General features: G+C 33.3%; 1 protein-coding gene and 1 pseudogene across 4 annotated transcripts; both read left to right on the forward strand.

Annotated features, from left to right (window-relative positions):
* The first annotated feature begins 761 nt into the window (after window positions 1-761).
* Window positions 762-7,068, forward strand: LOC139824234 (uncharacterized). Of its 4 annotated transcripts, XM_071796748.1 has the most exons (9): window positions 762-1,079; window positions 1,171-1,306; window positions 4,336-4,550; window positions 4,622-4,936; window positions 5,018-5,116; window positions 5,386-5,591; window positions 5,928-6,087; window positions 6,460-6,574; window positions 6,863-7,068. In XM_071796748.1, the coding sequence occupies exons 3-9, from the start codon at window positions 4,340-4,342 to the stop codon at window positions 6,939-6,941; spliced, it is 1,185 nt and encodes a 394-aa protein (XP_071652849.1). In that variant the 5' UTR covers window positions 762-1,079; window positions 1,171-1,306; window positions 4,336-4,339; the 3' UTR covers window positions 6,942-7,068. The 4 variants fall into 4 exon arrangements, with proteins under 4 accessions (XP_071652849.1, XP_071652848.1, XP_071652850.1 ...); XM_071796747.1 differs by lacking the exon at window positions 1,171-1,306 and having other exon boundaries at window positions 762-1,134; XM_071796749.1 differs by lacking the exon at window positions 1,171-1,306.
* A 17,752-nt stretch (window positions 7,069-24,820) lies between these two features.
* Window positions 24,821-26,354, forward strand: LOC139824239 (uncharacterized; annotated as a pseudogene).
* The last annotated feature ends 100 nt before the right edge of the window (window positions 26,355-26,454 follow it).

Genomic DNA, 26,454 nt, shown 5'->3' on the forward strand with positions numbered 1-26,454 from the left:
TATATATATATATATATTCACGGCAAACCGCATATATAACATCGTGTTATTTTTATAACCAACCTATTTACGCGAACGTTACTTCTGTAGTAACTTACGATACGATAATTCCTCCGCGGAAACGGGAGATTTTATAGATAGTCGGATCATGATCGGAAATCAAGAGCCACCGTTGAAAGTAGTGAAAGTTACGTTTCTCTGATTGAGAGACGATGACGTATCTTAATATGAATTACTGTAAGTTTTACTAATACAGATGTACTCACTCGCGTAAACATATAGTTCGACAACTTTTACAAGACAGCATATATTTCTTTTTAAAGATCTTCTCTGTGGTTAATACTTTATATATGTCACTTACTACGTTTACGCGAGCGTTACTTCTGTAGTAAACTTACGATAATTCCTTCGCGGGTAATTCTTCAGTTTAGCTACCTCAGCACAAACATTGATGAAATTGGGCTTATTTGACGCGTTTTTGCACGAAACGAAAAAATCTGGCAGAAAAAAGTGTCGCTCTGCCCCGCGACGCGATATATTAATCGTTAAAGTTGACAGGAATCAGGTTATGATTCCTGTCATACCGACAAGATGTAGCGACTACGGACATGCCCCGCGGCCACATGCGCATGCTCAGTGGCCGCACGCGCATGCAAAAGTCACTTACATACAGCACAAAAGTTTTCAGTTACGTTGCAGAAACGTTGCAACATTTCACGTTACAATGTAATATTGCAGAAATACTACAGAGACATACAATTGTAATATTTCGCCGAAATGATTGCAGAAATACTACAGAGACATACAATTGTAATTTTTTGCCTGAAATGATTCAGGCTGCTTGCGGAAATGTTAAATACGCAATATTAAATGTTAGCCATATTTTGAAATTACGAAGTTGGCACGAGTGGCAGGAAGCAGTGCCGCAAGCCGCGAGTGATATGGTGATGATCGAGACGAGTGGAAACGAGTCGAGACAAAACAAAGTCAAATTATTACGGGTGTGGCTCACTGTTAGAGCCATATTGTCCTCGGAGAAGAGCAATTAAACTAAGAAGAAGAAGGCTCACTGTTAGCTGGTACTGTATTTCATATCAGTGGTGTTGCTCGAAGTAACGGCAGCTGAATTACGCAGTAAGTATGACGAACTAAGGTTAAATCGATTTATAGAGCTCGGAATACCAGGATAACCGGGTACCCGCCCGCCCGCCTGTTATCTTTTGCACATACGGTTCCGCACCGGTTCCGCTAGTATCCGCATATTCAGGAACCTGTACGCACGAGTGAACTTCTTGGCGAAATTAAGGTTAGAGTGGTGCTACTTGTTCAAAACTTAATTAGACAAACTAATCAAAGCGCGACATTAGCGGTATGCGGCTGTTCTGTTCTTTGTCAATGCTGGAAGTCGTTAAACGAGCACGGCTAATAAAGGAATTGTACGGATCGCAGCATATACTTGACATGATTAGAAACATCTCCACTACGGCTCTCTCTCTCTCTCTCTCTCTCTCTCTCTCTCTCTCTCTCTCTCTCTCTTTCTCTCTCTCTCTCTCTCTCTCTCTCTCTCTATCTCTCCCTCTCTCCCTCTCTCTCTCTCTCTCTCTCTCTCACCTTGATAAATTTTATAATGTTCGTCTTGTTTAATGGTATTTAATCTATATATATTCTAATATTCTAAATATCAGTAAATCTAAACTTATATATTTTAGATATGTCTCAATTTTTATTTTGCGATTTATTATATTCATAAATCCTATTTGTCTTTTGGTAAATCAAGCATATAAATCGGAATTCAACTTGTATTTAAAGCGAGAGTCTCGCGACATTTTTTGATATTTCGCAGTTGTGATATGCAGTATCCGTTCTCTTGTTACCCGGTTTTTTTTCCGAGCTCTAGTATATATACGTATAAAATATAAAAATGTAGAATAAATAAAAAATAAATATATTTTAAAAATAAATATAAATATATTCTTATATCCATTTTTTTTTTCAGCAAAATATTGTATATGAACAAATTAATTTTTTAAATATGATTAATACACAAAAAATAAATATTAATGTCTCTAAACGTCATGCTAGGCGAATTATTGCAAATAAAACTGCAATAGATATTGCAGGAACATCCACACAAACTCATGTTTTTTTAAATGGTTCTGTCGAAAAAAATGACGTAAGAAATGACGAAAGAAATAATCCAGTTTTCAATAAAACTATTACACATGATGTTATACACTTTACTTTAGATAATAATTATCAACATGGAAGTAATGTAGAAGAACATGATAATAATAGATCGCAGAGTCCAAATATAGATATAGATATAGATATAGATGATAGAAATATAGATAACACAAAAACTGATGAGAGAGATGATAAAGCATTTAGAAACGCCATAGCTACATGGAGTATAGAATATAATATCTGTCACAATGCATGTAATAAACTGTTAAAGATTTTACAGGAACATACACCTTGTCATTTTTTCAAAGACGTAAGAACATTATTAAAAACTCCACGCCAAACAGAAGTTTTAGAAATATGTGGAGGCGAATATTTCTATTGGGGTTTAAGTAATATAATTAAAAATATGTTATTGAAATGTAATAGTAAACATATTCGTTTAATGTTGAACATTGATGGTCTTCCTGTATCTAAATCATCAAATGCATCTTTGTGGCCTATTTTATGTTCTAATGTAACACATAATGATGTGTATTTAGTTGGTGCTTTTTTTGGTCATAAAAAACCTGAAATTTCAAACGTTTTTTTGGAACCTTTTGTAAACGATTTAACTTATTTCATAAATGAGGGTTATTTTTATAATAATAGTGTGGTAAAAATTAGTTTGGAAGCTTTGATATGTGATGCTCCTGCGAAATCTTTTGTATTATGCACAAAAGGCCATACCGGATTTCACAGTTGCACGAAATGCATTATCAAAGGAGAAAGTATAAAGGGCAGAACTTGCTTTCCAATTGTAAAATTATATCCTTTAAGAACAGATGAATTATTCGCTATCAATGCTTACAAAGATTTTCAAATCGGTTACAGTATTTTAAATAAGATTCCCGGATTCTTACCTATAAAGAGAACACCATTAGATTACATGCATTTAGTATGTTTAGGTATTGTAAAAAAATTAATTTTACTTTGGTTACACAAAGGACCTCGGAGTGTCCGATTAAACAGCAGAGCGAAAAATAAAATATCACATCTACTGCTTTTAATTAGAAGTTCAACGCCCAAAGAGTTTGTAAGAAAACCAAGGTCTACCAACGATATTAAGCACTGGAAAGCAGTAGAATTTAGAACTTTTCTTTTATATATAGGGCCTGTAGTGTTACGTAATATATTAAGGAATGATATTTATAATCACTTTCTTACACTTCATATAGCTATGACGATTCTTACATGTCCAAATTTGTGTCAAGGATATTTTTTGGATTTTGCTGAGGCTTTACTAGAGAATTTTGTGAGGTCTTTTCAAATATTATATGGTAGAGAATATATATCTCATAACGTACATAATTTGTTACATTTATGTTCAGATGTTAGGACATTCGGTCCAATAGACAATTTTAGTGCGTTTCGGTTTGAAAACTTTATGCAATCTATAAAAAAGAAATTAAGAAAAAATGAGAAACCTTTACAGCAGTTAATAAAAAGATACGCAGAGGTTGATAATATATTATCATTAAAAAGTAATTTTAATAATACAAAATTATATTTATGTAAACACTTGCATAACAATGGACCAATATGTAATAATTATAATGTTAAATCGCAGTATCTACAAATATCTAATGATCGCTTTTACGTAAATTGTAAAAATTCTGCTAATAATTGTTGCATTTTAAAAGATGATACGTACATTTTAGTTATGAATATAATAAAAAATGAGAACAATGATATATTTTTCATTGGTAAGATACTTACACATGTTAAAGATTTGTATGATATACCCTGTGAATCAAGCCAATTCGGCATTAAAGTAATGACTATAAGAAATGATAATATATGTTCCTGGCCAATTACTAATTTACTATATAAAGCTTGGAAAATTCCGTATGGAAATGATAAAAATACATTTGCAATATTTCCCTTAAAACATGTAGTTTAATGCGTCGTTTACAATGAGTCGTAGTTATAAGATCGTACAACAAATTGACCAACGACAGTCAAGAATATATAAGAAAACTTGATTGTGATAGGGCGATTTGCTTACGATTTTACGACTACGACTTGTAGACAAAATATAATAGTACTTTTCTTGTTTTAAAACTTTTGTAAAACTTGTTCATATACATAATGTGTTTTTATACATGCTGTCAGAAAAATGGAAAATTGTGGGTTCATAATTGTGGAGTTCCATGATGGACTACAGCTAGTACCAGCAATATGGTATAACGCTGACAAGCAATCCTGTATTTGGCCCAGTCATTATAAAACGAAACTCCGCATTAATAAAGCAATAATTAAACAAGAAACACCACGAGATGAATCAGACTGGGATGAGCTACTTGTAAAAAGAGTGTTTGGCGTAGCAGGTAAGTGAATTATATCTTTCTTGTATTATGTATGCGTGTATATAATTAATATTTTTCTATTTCAAATACAGATACTTACGAAAAAGGAATCGAAAAATTAGTTACTGCACAAGAAACATCTAATGTAGAAACTACTGAAATTTCGTCTGACGAGTTACAAAAGAAAAAAAAAGAAAAGCGACGTAATAATGCAAAAAGAAACTTTTCATCCTCTTCAGATGAAGAAGATGATGAAAATAAAGAAAACCAAAATAAAAAGCATTTACCTTCTTTTCCAAAATTACAAAATTTTGTATCAAATACACCGAAAAGGAGTACGGAAAATATTAAAAATACATCACATAAAGAAACTATTATTAATAATAAAAAAAGAATAAATATTAATGGTGCGTAAAAACTATAAATACTACTGTTTAATATTTGTTAATAATTTGTACTAATATTTGTAATCTTTTTCTCTTCTACAGAAAATAACAAAAAAAGTATTTCAAGCGTTTCAGGACTTACTAAAAAAGTTGTTAATCTCGATGAAGAAGATAAGAAGATAAATATCAATGATTTTCATGGTACATCTTGCTAATTCTAATACCTTTTTTATGAAAACAATACAGATAAAACAATATTTTATTTACAATATTTAAAAGTGTTCACATATGTAAAATACTAAAGTTACTTTGGCTTGATTGCACCAACATTAGTTCGACTTTAAGTGAAATGTATGTATATTTATTTAGAAAGAATGATGAAGATAGTTTTATACACGTTAAGTCTCGCTTAAAGCCAAAATAACGTTGGTGCAACCGCGTCTTAATAATTTATAACATTATTCTTTCAGAATTTAAGAAGCTAGTGTTGTCTAAATTAAATAAACTCATATACAAGAGTGAGACAATGCAAAGTACGATTAATTGGATTGAACAGAACATTTCATGTCCAATAAACATAGAACATGAATTTAATATTGAATTACCAATTTCATCATATGAAGATTTAAAATTATTTGAGGAACAACTAAACGAAGAAAAATTTAAGAATTATGTGGTATAATTTTCAATATTTCTTTATGTTATCATTCTTTTACTATGTACTATGTATAATGTCTAGATGCATGTAAATTGACTGATTTATAAAAGGAATTTAATTGTTTATGTATTGAATAATTTTTCAACAGTAAAGTTATTTTTACATTTGCAAGCATCTATCTGTTTTGTACATATTTTCTTAAAGACGGAATGTTTAGAATATTTACTTGTACTTTTCTATAATTTTTTATAATTATTATTTATATTTATAATTTTAATTATTAATTAGTACAAAATGTTAGTTGTATTATATATTATTGTCATATAACATTATTAATTATATTTACTTTTCTAGTTTAATATTTTGAAACTGGTTGGTGGAAACAATTCACATGTTATGATACGCAACATATTAAAAAAGATGCTAACAAATCCATTGGCTCAACAGTTCAGCTGGGCTGGAAGAAAAAATAAACATAGTTTCAAAGACTTGAAACTGGCAAATATAATCACACGTAAGTTTATTTTGTAATTTAATTGTGCAATTTGTTTTAATTAAAATTAAATATTTTAATTAACATTTATTTAGTATCATAATAATACAAAAAATATATAAGTTATCAATAAAATTATTTTGTATTTAATTGTACTAAATTTATGAATAATCCTAAGCAACAGCTTATATGTGATATAATGTAAACATATTGAAAGTTAGCCTATATCTTTCAAATTTCAAAAAATTACAAAAAAAAAAATATATATATATATATATATACATAGTATATATATGTATACATGTATATCACAATTTATATATATATATATATTTTTACGTATACTCTTATTTTTAATATATTTAATTATAATATAGCATTTTTGTATTATAGAAGCTGTTCGTGCAGTACACAGACAAATAACCGATGCAGAAATCGCAAATTCTATATCGAAATGGCTGAGTCAAGGAACTTTAAGATTTCAAAGAGAAAGTTGTTCAAAGAAAAAGTACGTTTATTGTTTACACATATTTGTTCTATTTATAATATTTTAAACAAAATTTCTAATATAACAGTAACAAATGCAACTATAACGCAGATATATGTTTTATACAATTATTTCAAATCTTTGTAATGAGTTTTATATATTTTTAAAGCCTACTCTAAATTTCTGAAAGAAACAATCATAGTATATAATTTCAAATTTTAATTATACTATGCATTATTAAATATAAATTATTTTGAATAGATATATAATAAAAATAAAATTTTAATTTTTTTTATTAAATATTTCTAGGCATAGCTACGCGGAGGAAGAGCACGAGCAAATAGCTGCAGAGGAAGAGGACGAGCAAGTAGATGCAGAGTACTTATAAGTAAAAGATAATAAAATATATTACATACAAATATAAAACAAAAATAATAAAACAAATAAAAATAAATGTTATAAAAAATGTATTTTTTATCTTATATATATATATATATAATATGTAAAAAAAAATAAATGTATGTGTTCAAATTGCTTTTATTTATACACATCTTTAAATTATTTATAAATATATTATTCCAGTAAAAGGTAATTATTTCATATATTGCCTCAGACATCTCATACATATTTCAACGAGTAAATATTATGAGCAGTGTACATCACAGATAAAAAGTGATACGTATAGTTGCTATGTAATTAAATATATATATATATATATATTTATATTACATTTATATTAAATATATATATATATTTATATATTTAATTACATAGCAACTATACGTATCACTTTTTATCTGTGATGTACACTGCTCATAATATTTACTCGTTGAAATCTGGTGTATGACATGTCTGTGACAATTATGTGAAATAATTACCTTTCTTATAACGTGATATAATAAATAGTATATATTGCATTTCAACGTTGCCGCAAGTTTGCAGCAAAGTTGCAAAAATCTTTCGAAACTTCTGTGCAATGTTTCAGTGTTTCAATGTAATGTCACTGCAATGTTTCTGAAATCTTACTGTGCTGTATGGGAGTATACATTGCAATGTTGCTGTAATATTTCAGTGCAATATTTCTGAGGGCGGACATTTCAACGTTGCCGCAAGCTTGCAGCAAAGTTGCAAAAATCTTTCGAAACTTCTGTGCAATGTTTCAATGTTTCAATGTAATGTCACTGCAATGTTTCTGAAATCTTACTGTGCTGTATGGGCAATTATAAAGCAGAGCATACACACGTGTGTGTGTGCCCTGTTTTAACGAAAATCACAACTTCTATAAAGCAGGGCATACATACGTGTGTGTGTGCCCTGTTTTAACAAAAATCACAACTTCTATAAAGCAGGACATACACATGTGTGTGTGTGCCCTGCTTTAACGAAAATCATTAAACAGTTAAATACTTTTAAAGCGCGTCAACTAACCTATGTAAGTTAGTGACGCGCTTTAAACAGTTAAATATTTTTAAAGCGTGTCATTAACCTACATAGGTTAGTGACGCGCTTTAAATAGTTAAGTACAAAATATCTGTTTTAATGAAAATCACAACTTCAAAATAATACATTCAATTTTATTTATTTATTGGATTGCCATTAAGATTTAACATTTCTCTATCTAAAAGGCTGTAACTGTACACACGGCTGCGTCGCATTTGTCCCAATTGCTACAAAGAATAAAAAACAATATACTTGTTTGCTATAGTTATCAATTAATATTGAAAAAATTACCTCATGATTTAAATATCGATATCTATACTCAATATTGCGCTTCCTCTCAGCTGTGTATGCATTTTTTAGCGTGAAAGCTAATACATCATGCAAAAATTCTTCCGATACCTCATTCATAAATGCAAAATTGACAATAATCATTCGGTTATGATCCGTAAAATTTTTATCCCAGAACATTTGCCGTATAAATTTCGGCCACGTATTTGCATTGCCAATGATGTCCTGAATCGCAAGCCACGGATTATTGTTTAATTGCTGGACTGAGTATGCCATTGTAAGAGATGTGCAGGTTGTAAATGACATTGCACGTGCCTGCGACTTCACGTATGATTTTAGCGCGCTTCATTTGTTTCATTGTAGTTCTCATTTCGCGCACTAGTTTCAAATTTGCGCACTTTTGCATGCGCGTGCGGCCACGGAGCATGCGTATGTGGCCGCGGGGCATGTCCATAGTCGCTACATCTCGTCAGTATGACAGGAATCATAACCTGGATTCCTGTCAACTTTAACGATTAATATCTCGCTTTGCGGGGCAGAGCAACATTTTTTTCTGCCAGATTCTTTCGTTTCGTGCAAAAACGCGTCAAATAAGCCTAATTTCATCGATTTCTGTGCTAAAGTAGCTAAACTGAAGAATTACCCCTTCGCGTAAACGGAATTTTCCTTCGCGTAAACGGGATTTTGTAGTAACTTACAATAATTTACTCCGCGTAAACGAGTGAATTATCGTAAGTTACTACAGAAGTAACGCTCGCGTAAACGTAGTAACTGTCACGACGCGGCGACGCGACGGTCACGACTGTCAGTACTGTCACACACTATCAATTTTTTAGTTATTATATAGGGGAGACCGGGGCTAAGCCGACACTATTTTTTCAAAGGTAATTTTTAATATTTAATTAAAATTTTTAGGCAAATTCAATGATATATATTTAAAGAGTGTTTCTTCAGGTACAAAATTGATTCAGGAAGTTTTGCTGTACGTCGCTTTGTTTTGCCGCCAGGAAAGGAAAAGTGACGCGAAGACAAATTTTCGAATTGAAAAATGACGGGGCGAACTCGACACCCCGCCGGGGCAAACTCAACACTTTGTTTGATCGACACAATTTAATCTGGAACTTATTTTTTTATTGTTTAAAAATAAAAATACATTGTTTATCAAATGAAAAGACATTGTGTATTAGAAACAAAAAGTCGGAATAAAGTAAACAATTTTTAAAATAATGAGAAAAAAAAAGATTAAACTTTTAATTATCTTTTTCTGAACTGTCTGAAAAACAATTTATACACGTAAACTCGCGATCAAATGTGCGCACACATTCGTCATGAGCCATACGGTTGCATAAGATGCATTGTTTGTTATTAGAAGCTAATGAAATGTTTTCCGAACACACGCAACAGATGTTCCTTAAATCGTCATCGGAATCGGACGAAACAGTGACCTTTTTTGCGATAATGTCACTTTAGGTTAGTGTCGTCTTTGCCCCGGTGGCGTCGTGTCGACTTAGCCCCGAACGTCGTTTTTTACTTTTGTTACTCCAAAAATATATAAATTTTGAAAATATCCAAAAATTATTATCGGATTCGTATAAAGCATCGAATTTCCCATCAAAATCACTTACCGGTAGATTTGCAAAAGTAAAGCTCGATGAAAGAGTAGACATTTTCGAGAGATCAGAAAAATTACTTTTCACTATCAAAAACACTTATGTCGCGTTAAAAATTACACTATAACTCAGAATGTTACCAAATTCCGTTGACAATACTGGCACATAAAGACGCATTTACAGTAGCAAAGGCAAGTTTCTACGATAGATTTAAATTGGCAAAAAGCCTAGTGTCAAGTTCGCCCCGCTGTCGGCTTAGCCCCGGTCTCCCCTACTATGTTTATGCAAGCGTATATACTATGTTTTACTTCCGTAGTAACTTATACGATAATTCCTCCACGTAAACGGAGGTTCTGTAGTAACTTATGATAATTCATCCCGCGTAAACGAGTAAATTATCTAAGTTACTACAGAAGTAACGCTTGCGTAAACATACAGTTTGACAACTTTTACAAGGCAGCATATACGTACGTGTTTGTACGATTTTGTATATAGATACACCTTCCTTCTTAAAGATTTCTCGGCATCAGCTCTCTACGGTCAATACTTATATATATTTCACTATCTGTCACGACGCGGCAACGGTCACGACTATCACACACTTATCCTTTTCTAGGTTATAAAAAACTGTCACGCACTGCGACAGTGCACGAGTGCACTCTCATGTCAAAAATGGAAAAGTGACACACCAGCCGCCATTTTTGTCCGACGTGGACGTTTCTTAAATAAAAATGTTCCACATTTGGACTTTGCATCGCAATATCTTCGCTCGTAGGGCACGTAACGGAAAAATAAAGACTCTTATTTATAAATCAAACTCCAAGCTATCGATCAAGCCTACTTAGAAATTGATCCGTTCACTCGTTATTGAGATCTCAAAATCTCGGGTACTCGCAACTCGTACGTTCGCGTAAATGAGTCACGGTGCGTCTCGTTTCGCGCGTACTTGGCGCGAGACACTACCGTGTCTCTTGATACAGTCAGTAAATAGATCTTTTTAAACCCTTTTAAACCTTTTTAAACAACTTTTGTCTAAAGAATTTCTTCCGAAAATGTCATCTTTCCGAGATAATCCAGTGTCCCGATTTTTCTGTATACACCCTGTATACTAGTCAACAAAATTATCGCAACAGTCAATTCATATCAAAATTTCGTATAACTTCACGTAACCATACCTCCACAAAACATTGTATTTGAAAAACTTCTTTTTATTTTAAAAAGTAAAAATTTTTTAAGTTTAAAATTTTTTTTATTTTTGGCATAAAACTTGTTCGGTAAATATGTATAAATGCATATACTTAAATTTTATAAAAAAATTTGTAAATCTATAAATACAATACGAAATATATAGGAAATAGCGTGTTCAATCGGTAAAACATGTAACTTTAAGATCCCTTAACTTTTTCAGGACTGAGGCTTTGTAACAAGAATAAAATATCAAAACTATAGTTTTCTTAAGGTTTATGGATTGCTCTTTACGATTCTGGCCTCAGAATTCCAAAATCTTGACATATAAAAGTCTACATTAGTCGCAAATAATCCATATTGTCACAAGTCGCAAGAGGATTGCAATTTGAGCTTTTACACTGCAGTCACAGCCAATTAAAGAAGAGAATTGTTATAAAAATGTCATTAACAACATGTTCTAAGCAAGCAGAACTGTTAGTAGTACAAGCAAGTAGTATTGCTTTTTTCGCAAACAGTACTACTTCCAGTCGTAATGTGATCTTAAATAGCAATTACAAGGTTTAACCAAATCCAAAATTTGCGTTTCTGCTATTATTTGTAAGGCAATGAGCATAGAGCTCCGTTGTCTATTTGGCTTGTTCATTTATTTCGTGTTTTATTGTAACCCGCAAAGATTTATAATAAAATAAAAATGAATCTCTGGACGCAAACATTCATGAAAATGGTGGGAGAGACGCAAATTTTGGATTTGGTCAAATCTTGTAATTGCTATTTGCGACTGGAAGTAGTACTGCTTGCGTTTATGCGATTGGCTTGCGACTAATGTAGAACGACTTATTTGGCTTTAATATGGCCGGCCTAATTTTCTAATAATGATGCAATTTGCATAAAATTCACTTTATATAGGTTTTGAGTTTGCTAAATTCAAATACAACCTTAAAATTATGTTACGTTTAACCCCAGGATTAAGATAAGAAAAACTGGAAACCGAAGGAAAGGCTAACCAGAGGGGTAGGGGTAAGGAAGGACGCAACCAGATACTTACAAATGTCGTTCGCAGGTGTACACGTTCTGAAGCGCGTGGCGCGAGTCGAACGCACTTTCAATGGCTCAGGAAGGGTCAACGTCCGTAGAGACGCCTTCCGTGAGCGCGGAGCGGTGCGATCGTCGGTCCTCTTTTGAGTCAGGGAATTTAATCCCTTTAACTTAGGATCGGACCTCGTGCGATTTCGAGAGGGAGATGAGTAGTGGGTGAGGTCTTAAGTTATAAATAAATGAGATAAAAATTTATATTTGACATAAATAAGACATTTATTATAAATTTAAGTTAGGTGAACTATCGATATTACAATAAGTGAGAACTAGACAAATCAAACGCGGGATTGAAACATTTAAAATAAATTTAAGTGTAGAATGTAAGTGTATGGTGTATGTGTGTATGTACTTCTCGCGGTGTTACATAAGTGCGGGGGTGATCGGGCAGGATTTTTTAAGGAAGACCTATTTTGAAATGGACATCCTGCCCGCTATTATTACAATTGAAATCAAAATTGAATTACATAATTGTTTAACTAAATGTGCGTGTGGTGTATATGTGTATTTGAAACTAAATTAAGTCGCAATTAAAAATAAAATGTAAAGAAATATTCGCGAAGTAAAAACAGAGAGACAAGAATTTATGCATGGAAAATAAGGATATCGCCACTGAAATAAGGTTAAGGTTATGTAAGGTTTTAAGACGTTTGATTTTACTGATTCCATAACTGATTCCATAAGCCTGTTCCGTCGATTCCGTCGATTTAATTGACGTTTAATATGAAATTATTGGAAATATAATTCATTTAATTTAAAATAACTATTATGTTCGATTTTATTTATGCAGTGGTCGATCTTCTTCAGACCCGCTCGGAAATACATATATTAAAAAAAAAAAGAAAATCGTTACGAGCTTAAGGTGACAGCGAACCGGCCGAGTCCGCGACAGCGACGAAGACGCTGGGAGTAAAAGGTGACAAGTCAGCCAGACCCGCGACAACGCCAACGACCGCCGCGAATCTAATCCCTACGCCGATCGACCCAAACCCGCGATAACAAATGAATTCATCACGAGTCCAAGGTGACGGCGAACCGGTCGAACTCGCGACAGCGACGAAGACGCCGGGAGTCAAAAGCCGACAAGTCAGCCAGACTCGCGACAACGCCAACGATCGCCGCGAATTCAATGCCTACGCCGATCGACCTAAACCCGCGATGCTAATAAACTCGTTATACTTAATAAACTCCCGGGGATCCGATAGTTGATAGATCACCTTTAAAATAAAGGGATAGAAGGGGGAACAACTCGAAAAAAGAGAAAAGAATTACGGGACTTACTACTTGATGATGTGTTACGTTCAATTTGGCTGGATCTTTTTTGGGATAGGCCTTTGTCGATACTCAATGAGTTTAAGTTTGCGCACAGAATTTAACTTAAAACTCAAGATCGGATTTGAATGTGATACTGTTCGTAAGAGGAGTTGAACTAAGAGAGTGAGCCCCGTGATGTCGCGATTTATATAGGAAAGTTTAAAGGATGGAAAGGGTGGATTTCGTTGTGGAATGTGTATGGTTTTTGTTTAAAGGATTTCTCGTTGGCGGGATGTTTCTAATTTTCGTTTAAGAGATTTCTCGTTGGCGGGATGTTTTTCACCCAAGAAGTGGATCTTTAAGTTTTCGCCTATCCTGGAAAGCTAGAAACGGTTATCGATTTTTACGGCTGTTTATTGGTGAGTCTTCTTGTGAGGCCCCCACTGTCTTATTGGGGGTGCAACCCATCGCTTCTTCCAGTGACTCATCTTGTTTTTCGAGTATCGCTGATTTCTCTTTTGTTTAGGGTCCCTTATTTATCTCGCAACCCTGTTTTTAGTACCGACAGACAAATGCATTCCATCTAATCTTAATTGCAGTTTTATTGCAAACAGAAACCTCTGCCACGTGCCCTTACAAGATTTCCAAAAGCACGTTTTAGACCTCGTTTCTGTTTGTCGGAACATTGCGCGGGCAATTTTGAGCTAATCGCGCAATGCAATAAAGATCTTCAGCAAACTCCGTCTGAGATTAAGGCCCCTTTGGCGCGTCATGTCGCCGTGTTTTATAGTAGTGGGCCAGGCAAAGTTGATAAAACGTAGTCGTATATATGCTTTGTTTGTTTGGATTTTGTCGTCTGGAAGTTTTCTCTCGATTTCTCGATCTCGTTTAGCAAACATAAAGGAAAATAGGAAATAGAGATCATAACTCACTTGCCGATGGATAACCGTCCGTGCTCAGTTTACTTATCCTAATCTTAAGGGCTATTTTAGACGCATAGGAATTTCCGCGAAGAAGGGTAATCGTGGAGTTCGCAGGACGTAACAATTACAAAATTCGAAATAGCAGATCTATTTAGAACGGGACACGTTTAATTTGTTTTGATGTACTCGAGCTAATGACGTAGATGTCAAAATGGTTTTTCTATTCTGACGATTATTCTGGCGATCGAAGTGCAAAGAGCTCTGCTCAATAACAAGCCGAATGATCCGAACTTAACGACCTCAAAAACCTAAAAGGGAGTTTTATGTAAATTGCATTTAAAAAAATTTAAATTCGCCATATTGGTCCCACTATTCTTAATTTTGACTTCAGATTCACATAGTGCACCATAAAAACTCCCTATATAGCAAGTTAATAAAGATCGGACTATAATTTCTGAAATGAAAGAGGTGGTCACTAAATGGACCACCCGTCCTAAAAGAGTTAAATGTAAATTTCAGGATTTAAATTTTGCGTCGCAATATCCCCGCTTGTAGAGCACGTAGAGGAAATCTGAAAACACTTTTACTATATAATTCAAACCTAAGCTATTGATTGAGCCTACTCGGAACTTGATCGATTCAGCCGTTATTGAGATGAGGGGACGGTCTCGCGTTATGCGTATACTTGGCGCAAGACACTACCGTCTTGATTACAATATTTATAACATATTATAATTATTATAAATAGAAATGCCTTCAAGAAGTGATGTTATCGAAGAAAATGAAATAAAATGTGGGACAAAATTCAAGTTATTCGTAATAGATCAACTGGATCTGATAAAACAATTACAAGAAAATGGCGGATTTTACTATATGATTTATGCTGCAAAACGAACTTCTGAGTATTTCTTCCCTTACGCTTTGAAGTAAGAAATATTTTATTATTTTAAATTGTTATGGCAAACATTAAATCGCTGTAATTTCAACAAGTTTACTTTGTAATATTATATGCATAATAGAACAGAATCTCGAATATAATTTTATGTTAATTTTTACATTATTATTATTTGTAAATAAGCATATACAGGGTGTCCCAACGCACTGTATTCAATTCTCATGATGAGGTAGAAAAGATCAAGATAAACAAAAATGTCCTGTACTATTTTGCGATATTTGCAATAATTAATAAGTTATTAATTAATACGTCTGAGCGAATGATCGTATCAAATTGTAGGCCGGACTCGGTAGGCGCGCGCAGCACGCCCTTCTCTACTCACCGCGTGACCACGCTCCTCGACACTCTCCACTAACCCTCCCGCGCGCCAGCCAAGTCCCGCCTACCGCTTCTCATGCGTTCATTCGCTCAGATGTATTAATTATTAATTAATAACTCTATATTGCAATATCGCAAAATAGTACTGGACATTTTGTTTATCTTGATCCTTTCTACCTCATCACAGCATTGGATACAGTGCATTGGGACAGCCTGTATATAATTATTGCTAAGAATGTACAAATCTGAATTCAACAAAAATTATATAAATTTCAATTTCTAATTTAAAATTAATTTAATTTTTTTAAATTATATTATTTCCTTTTTTGTCTTGAAACTGATAATTTAAATAGCAATTTTATTGTAGAATTGTAGAATATAAAGATATAAAGAAAACATACATGACGATTAGTACGAACGGGGTGACCCAATATAATCCAGATGAGATGATATTTACATCTATTAAATTATGGGAAAAGGAATATACACATTATCTAACATTAATGGAGGTATTATTTACACCTAACTTCTGATCACAATCTCCCTCTCCCTCTCCCTCTCCCTCTCTCTCTCTCTCTCTCTCTCTCTCTCTCTCTCTCAGTTGATTGTACAACATACTAAATAAGAAAGTTTTTTACCGTCTTGTAGTTTTCCTTGTACTTATTAAATGTGTGTCAAAAATTCTTCTTATAAATGTAATGTTTTTTACCTGCTCGGGTTACTTATATACCACCTGATTTTCCTAATAGTCTTCATCATTAGACCATATACTATAAATTGTATGTACGTGATGCAATATTTATTTGAGCATAATTACATCGAGATTTGAGGTGAGGCCCCTAAACTAAATAATTACCATTTATTTTACCTACTAAATGAAAATTTATTGTTTGGGTATCTTCTGTACAGATGGACTATTGCATTTTGCTTCCTCATAAAGAAAGCTTTGTTTTCGTGAAAAAAAATTTTTTTTTAAGTATCTTTGGCAAAGTGTTTAGAATGTTCTAAAACGTCGAAAAATCACTTTTGTACAAAATGTCCGTGTGTATGTGTGTGTGTATGTATGTACGCTTTTGTTGTCCGTTTATGCTCTAATTTCCGTAATTTTTGAGATATCGGGATCATTTTTTTTTTAATCGATAAAGTATCATGTAAGGATGGTTAGGATTGAATTTGGCAATGATCGGTAAAGCGGTTCTTTTTTAATAAAATTTAGAATTTTTGTAGAAATGTTCGTTTATACTCTAACTTCTGTAATTTTTTCGACATGCATTTTTTTTTAATCGATAGAGTATCATGTAAAGAAGGTTGGGATTGAATTTGGCGATGATCGGTAAAGTGTTCTTTCTTCAGAAAATTTGGAATTTTTGTAGAAATGTTTGTGGTTGCTCTAACTTCCGCAACTTTTAAGATATCGGGCTGTTTCTAAGTTTAGTATATTTTTCAGTCTTTTCTACCCCTATTTCATATATATAATTCTTTAAGATTTGGTTGATTAGATCCAGCTTTATACGCGATCAAATGTTTATAATTTTTAGAGAAATGCTTTTAATAGCTCTAACTTTCGCAAATTTTAAGATATCAGGTTGTTTCTAATTTTTGTTATATTTTTTAGTGTGTTCTACTGCTGCTCAAATCAGAAGTTCGTCCTGATCGTTTTATAGTATTAAAATTATTATTTGGGATGTAAATTAAAAATTTTAAAAAAATTTTAATAAATTAGAAGCCTATCCCATATTAGGGATCTTTCCTTTATACATATATTTTTTTTAAATAATAATTAAAGAATAACTACAACTTTATCTAATACTTGTCAAGTTTCATAAATTCTTAATACATTCACACTTCTTTGAATGTTCAGACGCTTGTCGTCACCTTAGCAACACCGTAAGAAACAAAGATGGACAAAGGGAGGGAAAAAAAGATGGCATATTCAAAGGAGAAAAGACGGAGGGAAAGAGAGAGGGAAAGAATTATATATGAAACAGGGTTAAAAAGACTAAAAAATATGATAGAATTATAAATAGCCCGATATCTCAAAATTGGCGGAAGTTAGAGCAACCACGAAAACAATGTATAAATTTTTATCAAAATGAGAGTGCTCGGGGGGCGGTAGAGCCTTACCCGGATTTGCGAAAGAGCGAACTCGAAGGACCAGGGGACGTGTGTAAAGACTCCTCAAAGCGAGATAGTTAAGCGAAATGCGACTCACCGTTCGTTGTGCCGTCGACTCCTGTAGGACCCGTCTCTCATGCAAGCTCGTGGGCGTCACAGGCAGCAAGCAGGCAAGCGGAGAAGGTAGCAGGTAGGCCGCAAGCAAGGCAAATAGGCAGCAAGCAAGGCAATAGGCAGCAAGCAAGGCACACAGAGAAAGCCGGCGATCGCACTAGCAGGCCGCTAAATTAATCTCTCGGGCTCCGAAGTGTAAAGGCGAGAGAGCTCCAAGACGACGAGACGTTGAGACGGTTAGACGATGAGTGTCTCGTGCTCGCGGCGCTGGAAAAGTGTCGCGAGCGAGTACTTGTTCTTCAGGCGGCTGCCCTCGTGGGGTGAGCGAGGGCAGCACCGATTGGTGAGTCGCGCAAATATCGATTCCGCGTCGATCGCGATCCGCCGACGTTTCGCGCAAGTCACCGAAATACTTAAATACTAAGTATGCGAAAGACTACTATGTACAACGAATGCGAACGGGACTAAACTAACGATTATAATACATGCATCTATATACAGTTTGGTGAGCGCCAAACAGAAAGTAAATAAAAGAATTGTACTACCTTACTTAAGTGAAAAATACAACGCGATACAAAATTAGAAAAAATAATTTAAAAGTGTGCAAATTAGAAAGTTGCACATTACTTCCGTGGAAGAATTAACTAACCGATTGAACCAAATAGAAATAAAAAATATCCGCAATTAGTAGAGATCATTTTAGTAAAAACATTAATTATTTAATTGATTTTTGTAATAGTATATCATAAATTAGTATAACAGATATTAGTCACAATAAAATTTGACACAATTGAAATTGAGTCACAATTGAAATTTGCTTCCTCATAGTTTTTAAGTGTGCAAGTAGAAACCTGCACATTGATTTAGTTTTTAAGTGGGCAAGTAGAAACTTGCACATTACTTCTTTACAATTTTTAAGTATGCAATGCACATTGCTTCAACATTTTATTTTGCTTACAAAGCTTCCTCTATGAGGAAGCCAAATTAATAAGTATCTACTAATAATTATGCATAAAAAAATAGGCTTCCTCATGGAGAAAGTTTTATGAGCAAAATAAAATGTTGATTAAGCAATGTGCAAATTTATAATTTGCATACTTAAAAATTGTAAGGAAGTAATGTGCAAGTTTCTATTTGCCCACTTAAAAACTAAAGCAATGTGCAGGTTTCTACTTGCACATTTAAAAACTGTGAGGAAGCAATGTGCATGTATCTACTTGCACATTTAAAAATTGTAAGGAAGCAATGTGCAAGTTTCTATTTGCACACTTAAAAACTATGAGGAAGCAATGTGCAAGTTTCTACTTGCCCACTTAAAAACTAAAGCAATGTGCAGGTTTCTACTTGCACATTTAAAAACTGTGAGGAAGCAATGTGCATGTATCTACTTGCACATTTAAAAATTGTAAGGAAGCAATGTGCAAGTTTCTATTTGCACACTTAAAAACTATGAGGAAGCAATGTGCAAGTTTCTACTTGTACCATTTTTTACATTGAAATTGTTTCAAATGTACGTATCGTGAGTACTACCAGGGTACCGTGCATTTTTGTTCATAATTTTCAATCGCCAGTCACAGATCTGCAATAAAATATAATATATTATGTAATTGTAATATACTATTTACTATTTTTTTAATTTATAAAATTAAAAAAATGAAAATAGTTTATATTAGAATTATTATTACTAATTGATTATTAATTGAGTGGGTATCCTTTTCTGTTGACATATACATATATGTTTAGAATTATTATTTTCTGTTGGAGGAAAAAAGGCAATGTGGGTGCAATCTATACACTCTATAGTGCCATGAAATTCGAATCTTCTATAGAATCTAAAATAAAAAAATAGTAATATAATATTAATTGTCTTGTTGTACGTTTGTACGATGAATCTTTATTGTGCGCTGTTGCTGCGTGGCACATCGTGCTTCTCTCTCTCTGAGCTTCTCTCTCGCACGCAAAGCTTACTGGAAAAAAGTACTCTATCGGCCGCACATAACGGTGTAACGCGTGCATTACAAATCATATAAAAATAATAATACTGAACAATATCTATCACTTCATGAATACTACGGGAAACTGTCGGTGGACTGACAACCAGATAAATGTTTTCTCAATATCCATCTGATAGGAATCACTTGCAAAGAATCGCAATGCTGTCATAACTTACAAAAACAGCTCTTTATTGTTTATGTTTATGTGCATTATGTACATAAGTTATAAATTTTAGAATAATTACCTTAGTTGTGGAATCAATTGCAGATATCCTTGTTTGAGGAGTTAAATGCGGTTCAACAAGATCGATAACATATCTTGCTGCATCTTTGCGAAACAATTGTATAAATTTTTCATTAAGACTATTCTACAATAGTGTAAACGTAGGTGTAGAGTTGTAGGAATAGTAGTAGTCGTAAGTGTTGTACAAAATGTTTTCACGTTTATATTTCTATTTCGACAAAAAGAATGATAGCGGCGTGGTCACGTGAATAACAACATTCTGATTGGTTACGTTCTACAGCTCTTACGTTCTACATCTTCGTAGTCGTGAAAGATGAAGTTTAACCATCTTCCACAACACGCTTTACAAATGGTAGTACTACTTTACAACTACACTTAAAACCACTTACGACTATGTTTACTATTGTAGAATGGTCTTTAGACAATTCAAAAAAATTGTTCCTAATATGGAAAATTACCCTTCGTTCTTCTGCTATTTCAGCATTTTCTACTGCATTTATAATTAGCACATTTAATATTATATCTTCAAGATTCATTATTTACACAAATATTTGTATGTGTGTCCTCACAGATTTACTTTCCACAACATAACGTATACGTTTCGAGAGAAACGAATGGGTTAACTTATTCGTTGCATTGCGAATGGTGAAGTTGCGCGTATACGTTGTACTTGCAACGGTTAAGAATACTGATCTAAGGATTTTCTATTGCGCTCATTCGCAACTTGCCACTTACGTATTACGCAACTGTTTCAAGAACAAGATTAGCAATAGCTTCGTTTAAACTTGAATCTGTTGTGGTGTGGTATTGTATATATCGACCAATGAGAGATACGGGTACCGATTCGTGCATCACTTCAACGAATACCACAATGAATACGACGGACGAGCCGCATATGTCTTTAAAAAAGGAGTACAATGGGGAGCAAAAATGAGTTTCTTTTCGGTGTAGACGAGTGCACTATTTCTAGGCTCGCAATTGGCTGGAAGGTAGAAATAATGCGCTCATCTACACCGAAAGGAAACCTTCAAGGTATCAGGGTACCAGGGTCTCAATCTTGAGCACACACAAATAACTTTGACATACGAAAATGACACTAGTGACAGTTTCGTGTATCGATTGGTTGTTGATTTGTCCAACATATATTAATTTTAATATCTCGGTTTAACACAGTGGTTTATTAACTTACTTTTTATCCTTTTCTAATTTTAAGAATTAGAAAAAGATAAAAAGTAAATTAAGATAATGCCATGCGCGACGTGCAATATCCAATGAGCGTGCAGTGATGAGCGTTTTTTTTCTCCACAGATGTTAGAGATTAAAATTCCAAGATTTGGCTATCCATAGAGCAACTAACATCAAAATTACTGCTAATGGTCAACGATTGTTTCCGTTCCGTTTCGTTTTATTCTCCATTGATTTCTCTATAAAAGACGCTTTCTATCAAATACGTTTTGTATGATTTTCAATCATTTTTATGATTTATGATTTTTATAATTATAATTGAATATTGTCTAATTGTACGAGATTATAATAAAACGTTACAAAATAATAGCTGTGTTTTTGTTCATAAATACCTTTACTTCATTCTATCACAAAAAGGATCTTGAAAGAATAATATAATAGATCCTAACAATCTACAAATTCTCTTTTTGCAAGAGTAGAATAAGATTTTTTTTAGATTCGTCTATTGTTGAATGAAGAATATTATAAGATTGTCACAAAGTTCTATCTGAATCTTTCTGAGAAAGTTAGAGGGATAGTATCAAGATTATTTTATTCTAGAATTAAGAAATTTTCTATTTAAGATTAAAATATTCTTGTTTCAATACTAAATATGATTGGCCCTATTTCGATCCTATTTTATGATAGATTGAAGAGTAATAGCATTGTATCTAGAAATCTTTTTTATAGGTGCAGCGCAATGTTCTTTTATGCGAGTTTCTATATGTCTCTTAGTCTGACCAATATAGCAAGCATTACAATCAGAGCAATCTAGTTTGTAAACAACCCCTGTGCACTTTTTACTATCTAATCTGTCCTTCCCTTTTTTAATTAAAACATCCAATTTCTTAGTGTATAAGGTCACCGTGTATAAAGTGCTTAAGCCATAATTACTAAAAATCCTCCGTAAGTCTTCGCTAAAAGTTTTTACATAGGAAATGGGCACATAATTTTTTAGATCTAAGATATTGTGTTCCCCATCATCGTTATTAACACCATCAACATTATTCGACTGTTTATTAATTTCGACAAATCTTTTTTGTATATGTTTGTTCACTAGCGAGTCCGGAAAACAATTGTTCGACAAAATGGATTTTACAAAGTTAATATTTTCTTTGTGAAACTACTCATCGGACAAAAGGATTGCATGGTCAACTAAATTAATGATGATATTAATCTTATACTTCAACGGATGACTGGAGAAGTACCTAATTGATGTATTGACCAGAAAACGTTGGTTTACGATACCAGTTAGTAACTAAGAAATTGTCCTGTCTAAATACAGTCGTGTCCAAAAAATTCAAACAATTGTTCTTCTCCAGTTCATACATGAATTTAAGACGAGGGTAATAATTGTTAAATGCAAGGATGACATCATTTCATTAAGTTTCAATTTCGGAATACACATAAAAATGTCGTCAACATAACGGTAAAATATGTCGATTTGAAAGTCAAAGGATTGAAGGCAACGAGTTTTCAAGTCGTTCATGATTATATATGTCAGCCAAAATTGGGGAGAGGAGGGGGGAACCCATTGAACTACCAAAGATCTGTTCGTAAAATTCTCCATTAAAAGAAAAACTGATAGAATTTTAAAAATCATCTTGATAGCATATAGAAATTGCTCAACACAACACAATGCTGTTAAAATCATGGATTAATTTACAACATAAACTATTATGTTCGACGAAGCAACAATTAAGATTTTTACTTTGCTGCAGACGTTGGGACTTATTCCCGTCTCATATTCTACATTTTCGGTACAATATCAAGCTAAGTAACATGCGTTTAAATCGAACGTTAAATAATTACAAACATCGTTGCCAACGTTTGTTATTACACTTAAAGATTAAAGACGTTAACTACACCTTTCTTGTTTACAATCTAAAGGTCAAAGGATTGAAAATGCTTTATATGTTTCCTTGCCGACAAATATAATAACTGATTTTTTCTCGTTTAACAAAAATAAAATAGCGTACTTTAATAACATGACCAAACAAAAATTGATTTAAAAATTCAACAATTGAAAGACTAAACATAATGAACTTCTCGAGACTTTCCTTAATATTAATACGAGCAAATGGGTAGCCAATATTAGCAACAAACAGATTCCTGCCAATGTTTTAAAGATGCTAAGTTTAGGTAGCAAGTTTGGATTACCGGTCAACCAACACAATAAAAATGATCGATCACAAATCGTTTTAGAGGTTTTAAAAAATCTAAAACAAAATAAGTATATAATTGCTAATAAAAAAGTTAATGAATTACGCTGTTTAGTTTTCAATTCGTTACATGATTTCATAAAAACAAATAAAAGTTTCAATCCTATCGATCGATACATTTTATCGCAGTTTTTAATTTGCAAAAAATATCTCCTGGATCTTTTTAGTCACAAATGCTGACAAAGGTCAGACTACAATCATTATGGACAGATACGGTTATACCAGGCAAATTAAAGCATTGCTTAATGATCCATCCACATACAAAAAGTTAAACAAGGACCCGATAAAGAAAATCACTTCAAAACCAAATTGTTTAGTGAAATCATGATTGAATAATGATATTATTGATGCGAGGGTTTATAATGCATTAAATTGCACGAATGGCAACCTTCCACGTTGTTACGGACTTCCGAAGATCCATAAAGAGAGTTATCCGCTACATATAATTGTATCTGCAATTGGAAGCACGTTATATAATATTGCTATCTATTTACATAACATTCTTGATAAAGCAGTCGCGAAATCAAAATCTCATGTTAAAGACATTTGGTCGTTCGTGAAGAGTATTAAAGAATTCAACATCCCTCCGAACTACATCCCGGTTTCTCTCGATGTTGTTGCACTGTTTACGAACATAGTAATTGATCTTGTTCTGACTGGAATCGGAAAAAGGTGGGATACAATATCGGGAGAGACTCGAATGAACCTTGAGCAATTCCTATATGCTATCAAGATGATTTTAAATTCCAGTTGTTCTTTTAATGGGGAATTTTACGAACACAGATCTTCGGTAGTCCAATGGGTTCCCCCCTCTCCCCGATTTTGGCTGACATAGTCATGAACGACTTGAAAACTCGTTGCCTTCAATCCTTTGACTTTCAAATCGACATATTTTACCGTTATGTTGACGACATTTTTATGTGTATTCCGAAATCGAAACTTAATGATGTCATCTTTACATTTAACAATTATCACCCTCATCTTAAATTCACGTATGAACTGGAGAAAAACAATTGGGTTTTTGAACGTAATTTTTTTTTTTTAATATTTAAAGAGTTTATATGCATATGTTTTATAGAAAAAAATGCTTTTTTTTCGTAATATTAACGGAGATATAGATTTTATAAAATATTACTTTAAACTCATAGCCGATGACGCGCCGATCACGCCCGAAGTTATCCGAGCGGTCTGTGACGTCACAATGGCTGTTTTCCAGCAAGGTGACACAGTGCGACACTGTGCGACACACTCGAACACTGTGTATGAGTGTTTGTTGGAACGCAAAACTCGACCATTAATTGTGGACACATTTATATTTTCGCAAGGATTTTTCACTAGAATAATTTTAAAGCAGTAAATAAGTTATGTTTAATGTGAAAGCAGTAAAAAGGTTATGTTTAAACAAATAAAATAAATAAAAAACTAGTGCTGATATAAAAGGTGAATGTTACAATAACAATTCACATGGATAGTATTAAAAAATAGTAGTTTTACTCAAATATACGATGAAATGTTAATGATCATTTTTCTGCAAACGAGGTAATTTGTTTGATACAATCCTACGGGTATGTATACAGTGAGTACAGCCGAACATACTCTATAATTTATCAGTTTTCTAGATTATAATAGTATGATATTCTTGTTTTATAGATGGACAACGATGATAAAATTATTTGTCAACTTGCTGAAACATATTTTAGCAGCAGTAGCAGTTTAACAGCCAGTGCTATGAGTGAATCAAGCAGTACAGAAGATAGCGCGAGTTCATCTAGTGGTGATGGTGAAGAAGACGACGATTTATTGTTATTCCCACTAATGCTTTACTTGACAAGTGGACAAAGGAGACACCGCATTCAAAATTATCTTCAGATTATTAATTCTTGGACTAATAAGGAATATAAACAACATTTACGACTAAATCGGTGTACTGCATCAAAATTAATTGGTAATATATATATACATTGTGCATTAGTGTTTCATTCTACACCTACAATGGTATTATACAATAATAACACTTTCTTTTCAGATGAATTGGAGTTATCCAATTTTATACCTTCACATTCTTTTGGAGTCAAACCTATTTCTGCAAAGTTAAGTTTTCTACTATTTTTATGGTATATCGCAAATACAGAACCATTGCGAACCATGTCAGACAGATTTGATGTATCCATTTCTTCTGTATTTCGAGTTCTACGGCGAGTAGTAACTTGGCTTTTAACAAAATTTGATTCAGTGATCAAATGGCCACAGGGCCTTGAAGCTGTAGTTGTAAATGAACAATTTTCGTCGAAGAAAGGTATTCCGAAAGTCTTAGGAGTGATAGATGGAACACATATCCGAATAGAAAAGCCTCTAGACCGTGCACGAGAGTATTGCAATCGAAAAAAATATTTCTCAATCTCTTTGCAAGCAGTTGCAGATGCAGATATGCGGTTTATCAATGTGTATTGTGGTGACCCCGGTTCCCTTCATGATGCTCGAATTCTCAGAAGATCTGAGCTATATCATGAAGCATCTATGAATCAAGAAATATTATTCCCCGATAAGATGTTTTTGTTAGGCGATTCGGCATATCCGTCATTACCTTGGCTTGTTCCACCATTTCGAGACAATGGACATTTAACGCCTCAACAAGTAGAGTTCAACTATATTCATTCTTCAACGCGAATGGCAATTGAACGAGCATTCGGTCAACTGAAAGAACGATTTCGCCGTATTAAGTTTTTCACTGAATATCGCGATTTACCTTTTGTCGTTAACACTGTAGTTGCAGCATGTATATTACACAATTACTGTATTGAGAAAAATGATACATACCATTTTCCAGAAGTTTTAAATGATTGTACCAGTGGAATTACTAATGATATTGAACAAGAAGAAATAGATAATAGAACAGCTGGGATGGATCGTAGAACTGAAT

The sequence above is a fragment of the Temnothorax longispinosus genome, unplaced genomic scaffold (genome assembly GCF_030848805.1).
Source record: "Temnothorax longispinosus isolate EJ_2023e unplaced genomic scaffold, Tlon_JGU_v1 HiC_scaffold_30, whole genome shotgun sequence".
Taxonomy (NCBI): Eukaryota; Metazoa; Arthropoda; class Insecta; order Hymenoptera; family Formicidae; genus Temnothorax; species Temnothorax longispinosus.

Excerpts from the sequence above, each read along its gene's own strand:
- LOC139824234 (XM_071796747.1), top strand. The coding sequence starts at position 4,340 with ATGGAAAATTGTGGGTTCATAATTGTGGAGTTCCATGATGGACTACAG. Across the intron at positions 5,117-5,385 it reads AAATATCAATGATTTTCATG|AATTTAAGAAGCTAGTGTTG; the intron begins GTACATCTTGCT and ends TTATTCTTTCAG. Across the intron at positions 6,088-6,459 it reads ACTGGCAAATATAATCACAC|AAGCTGTTCGTGCAGTACAC; the intron begins GTAAGTTTATTT and ends TTTGTATTATAG.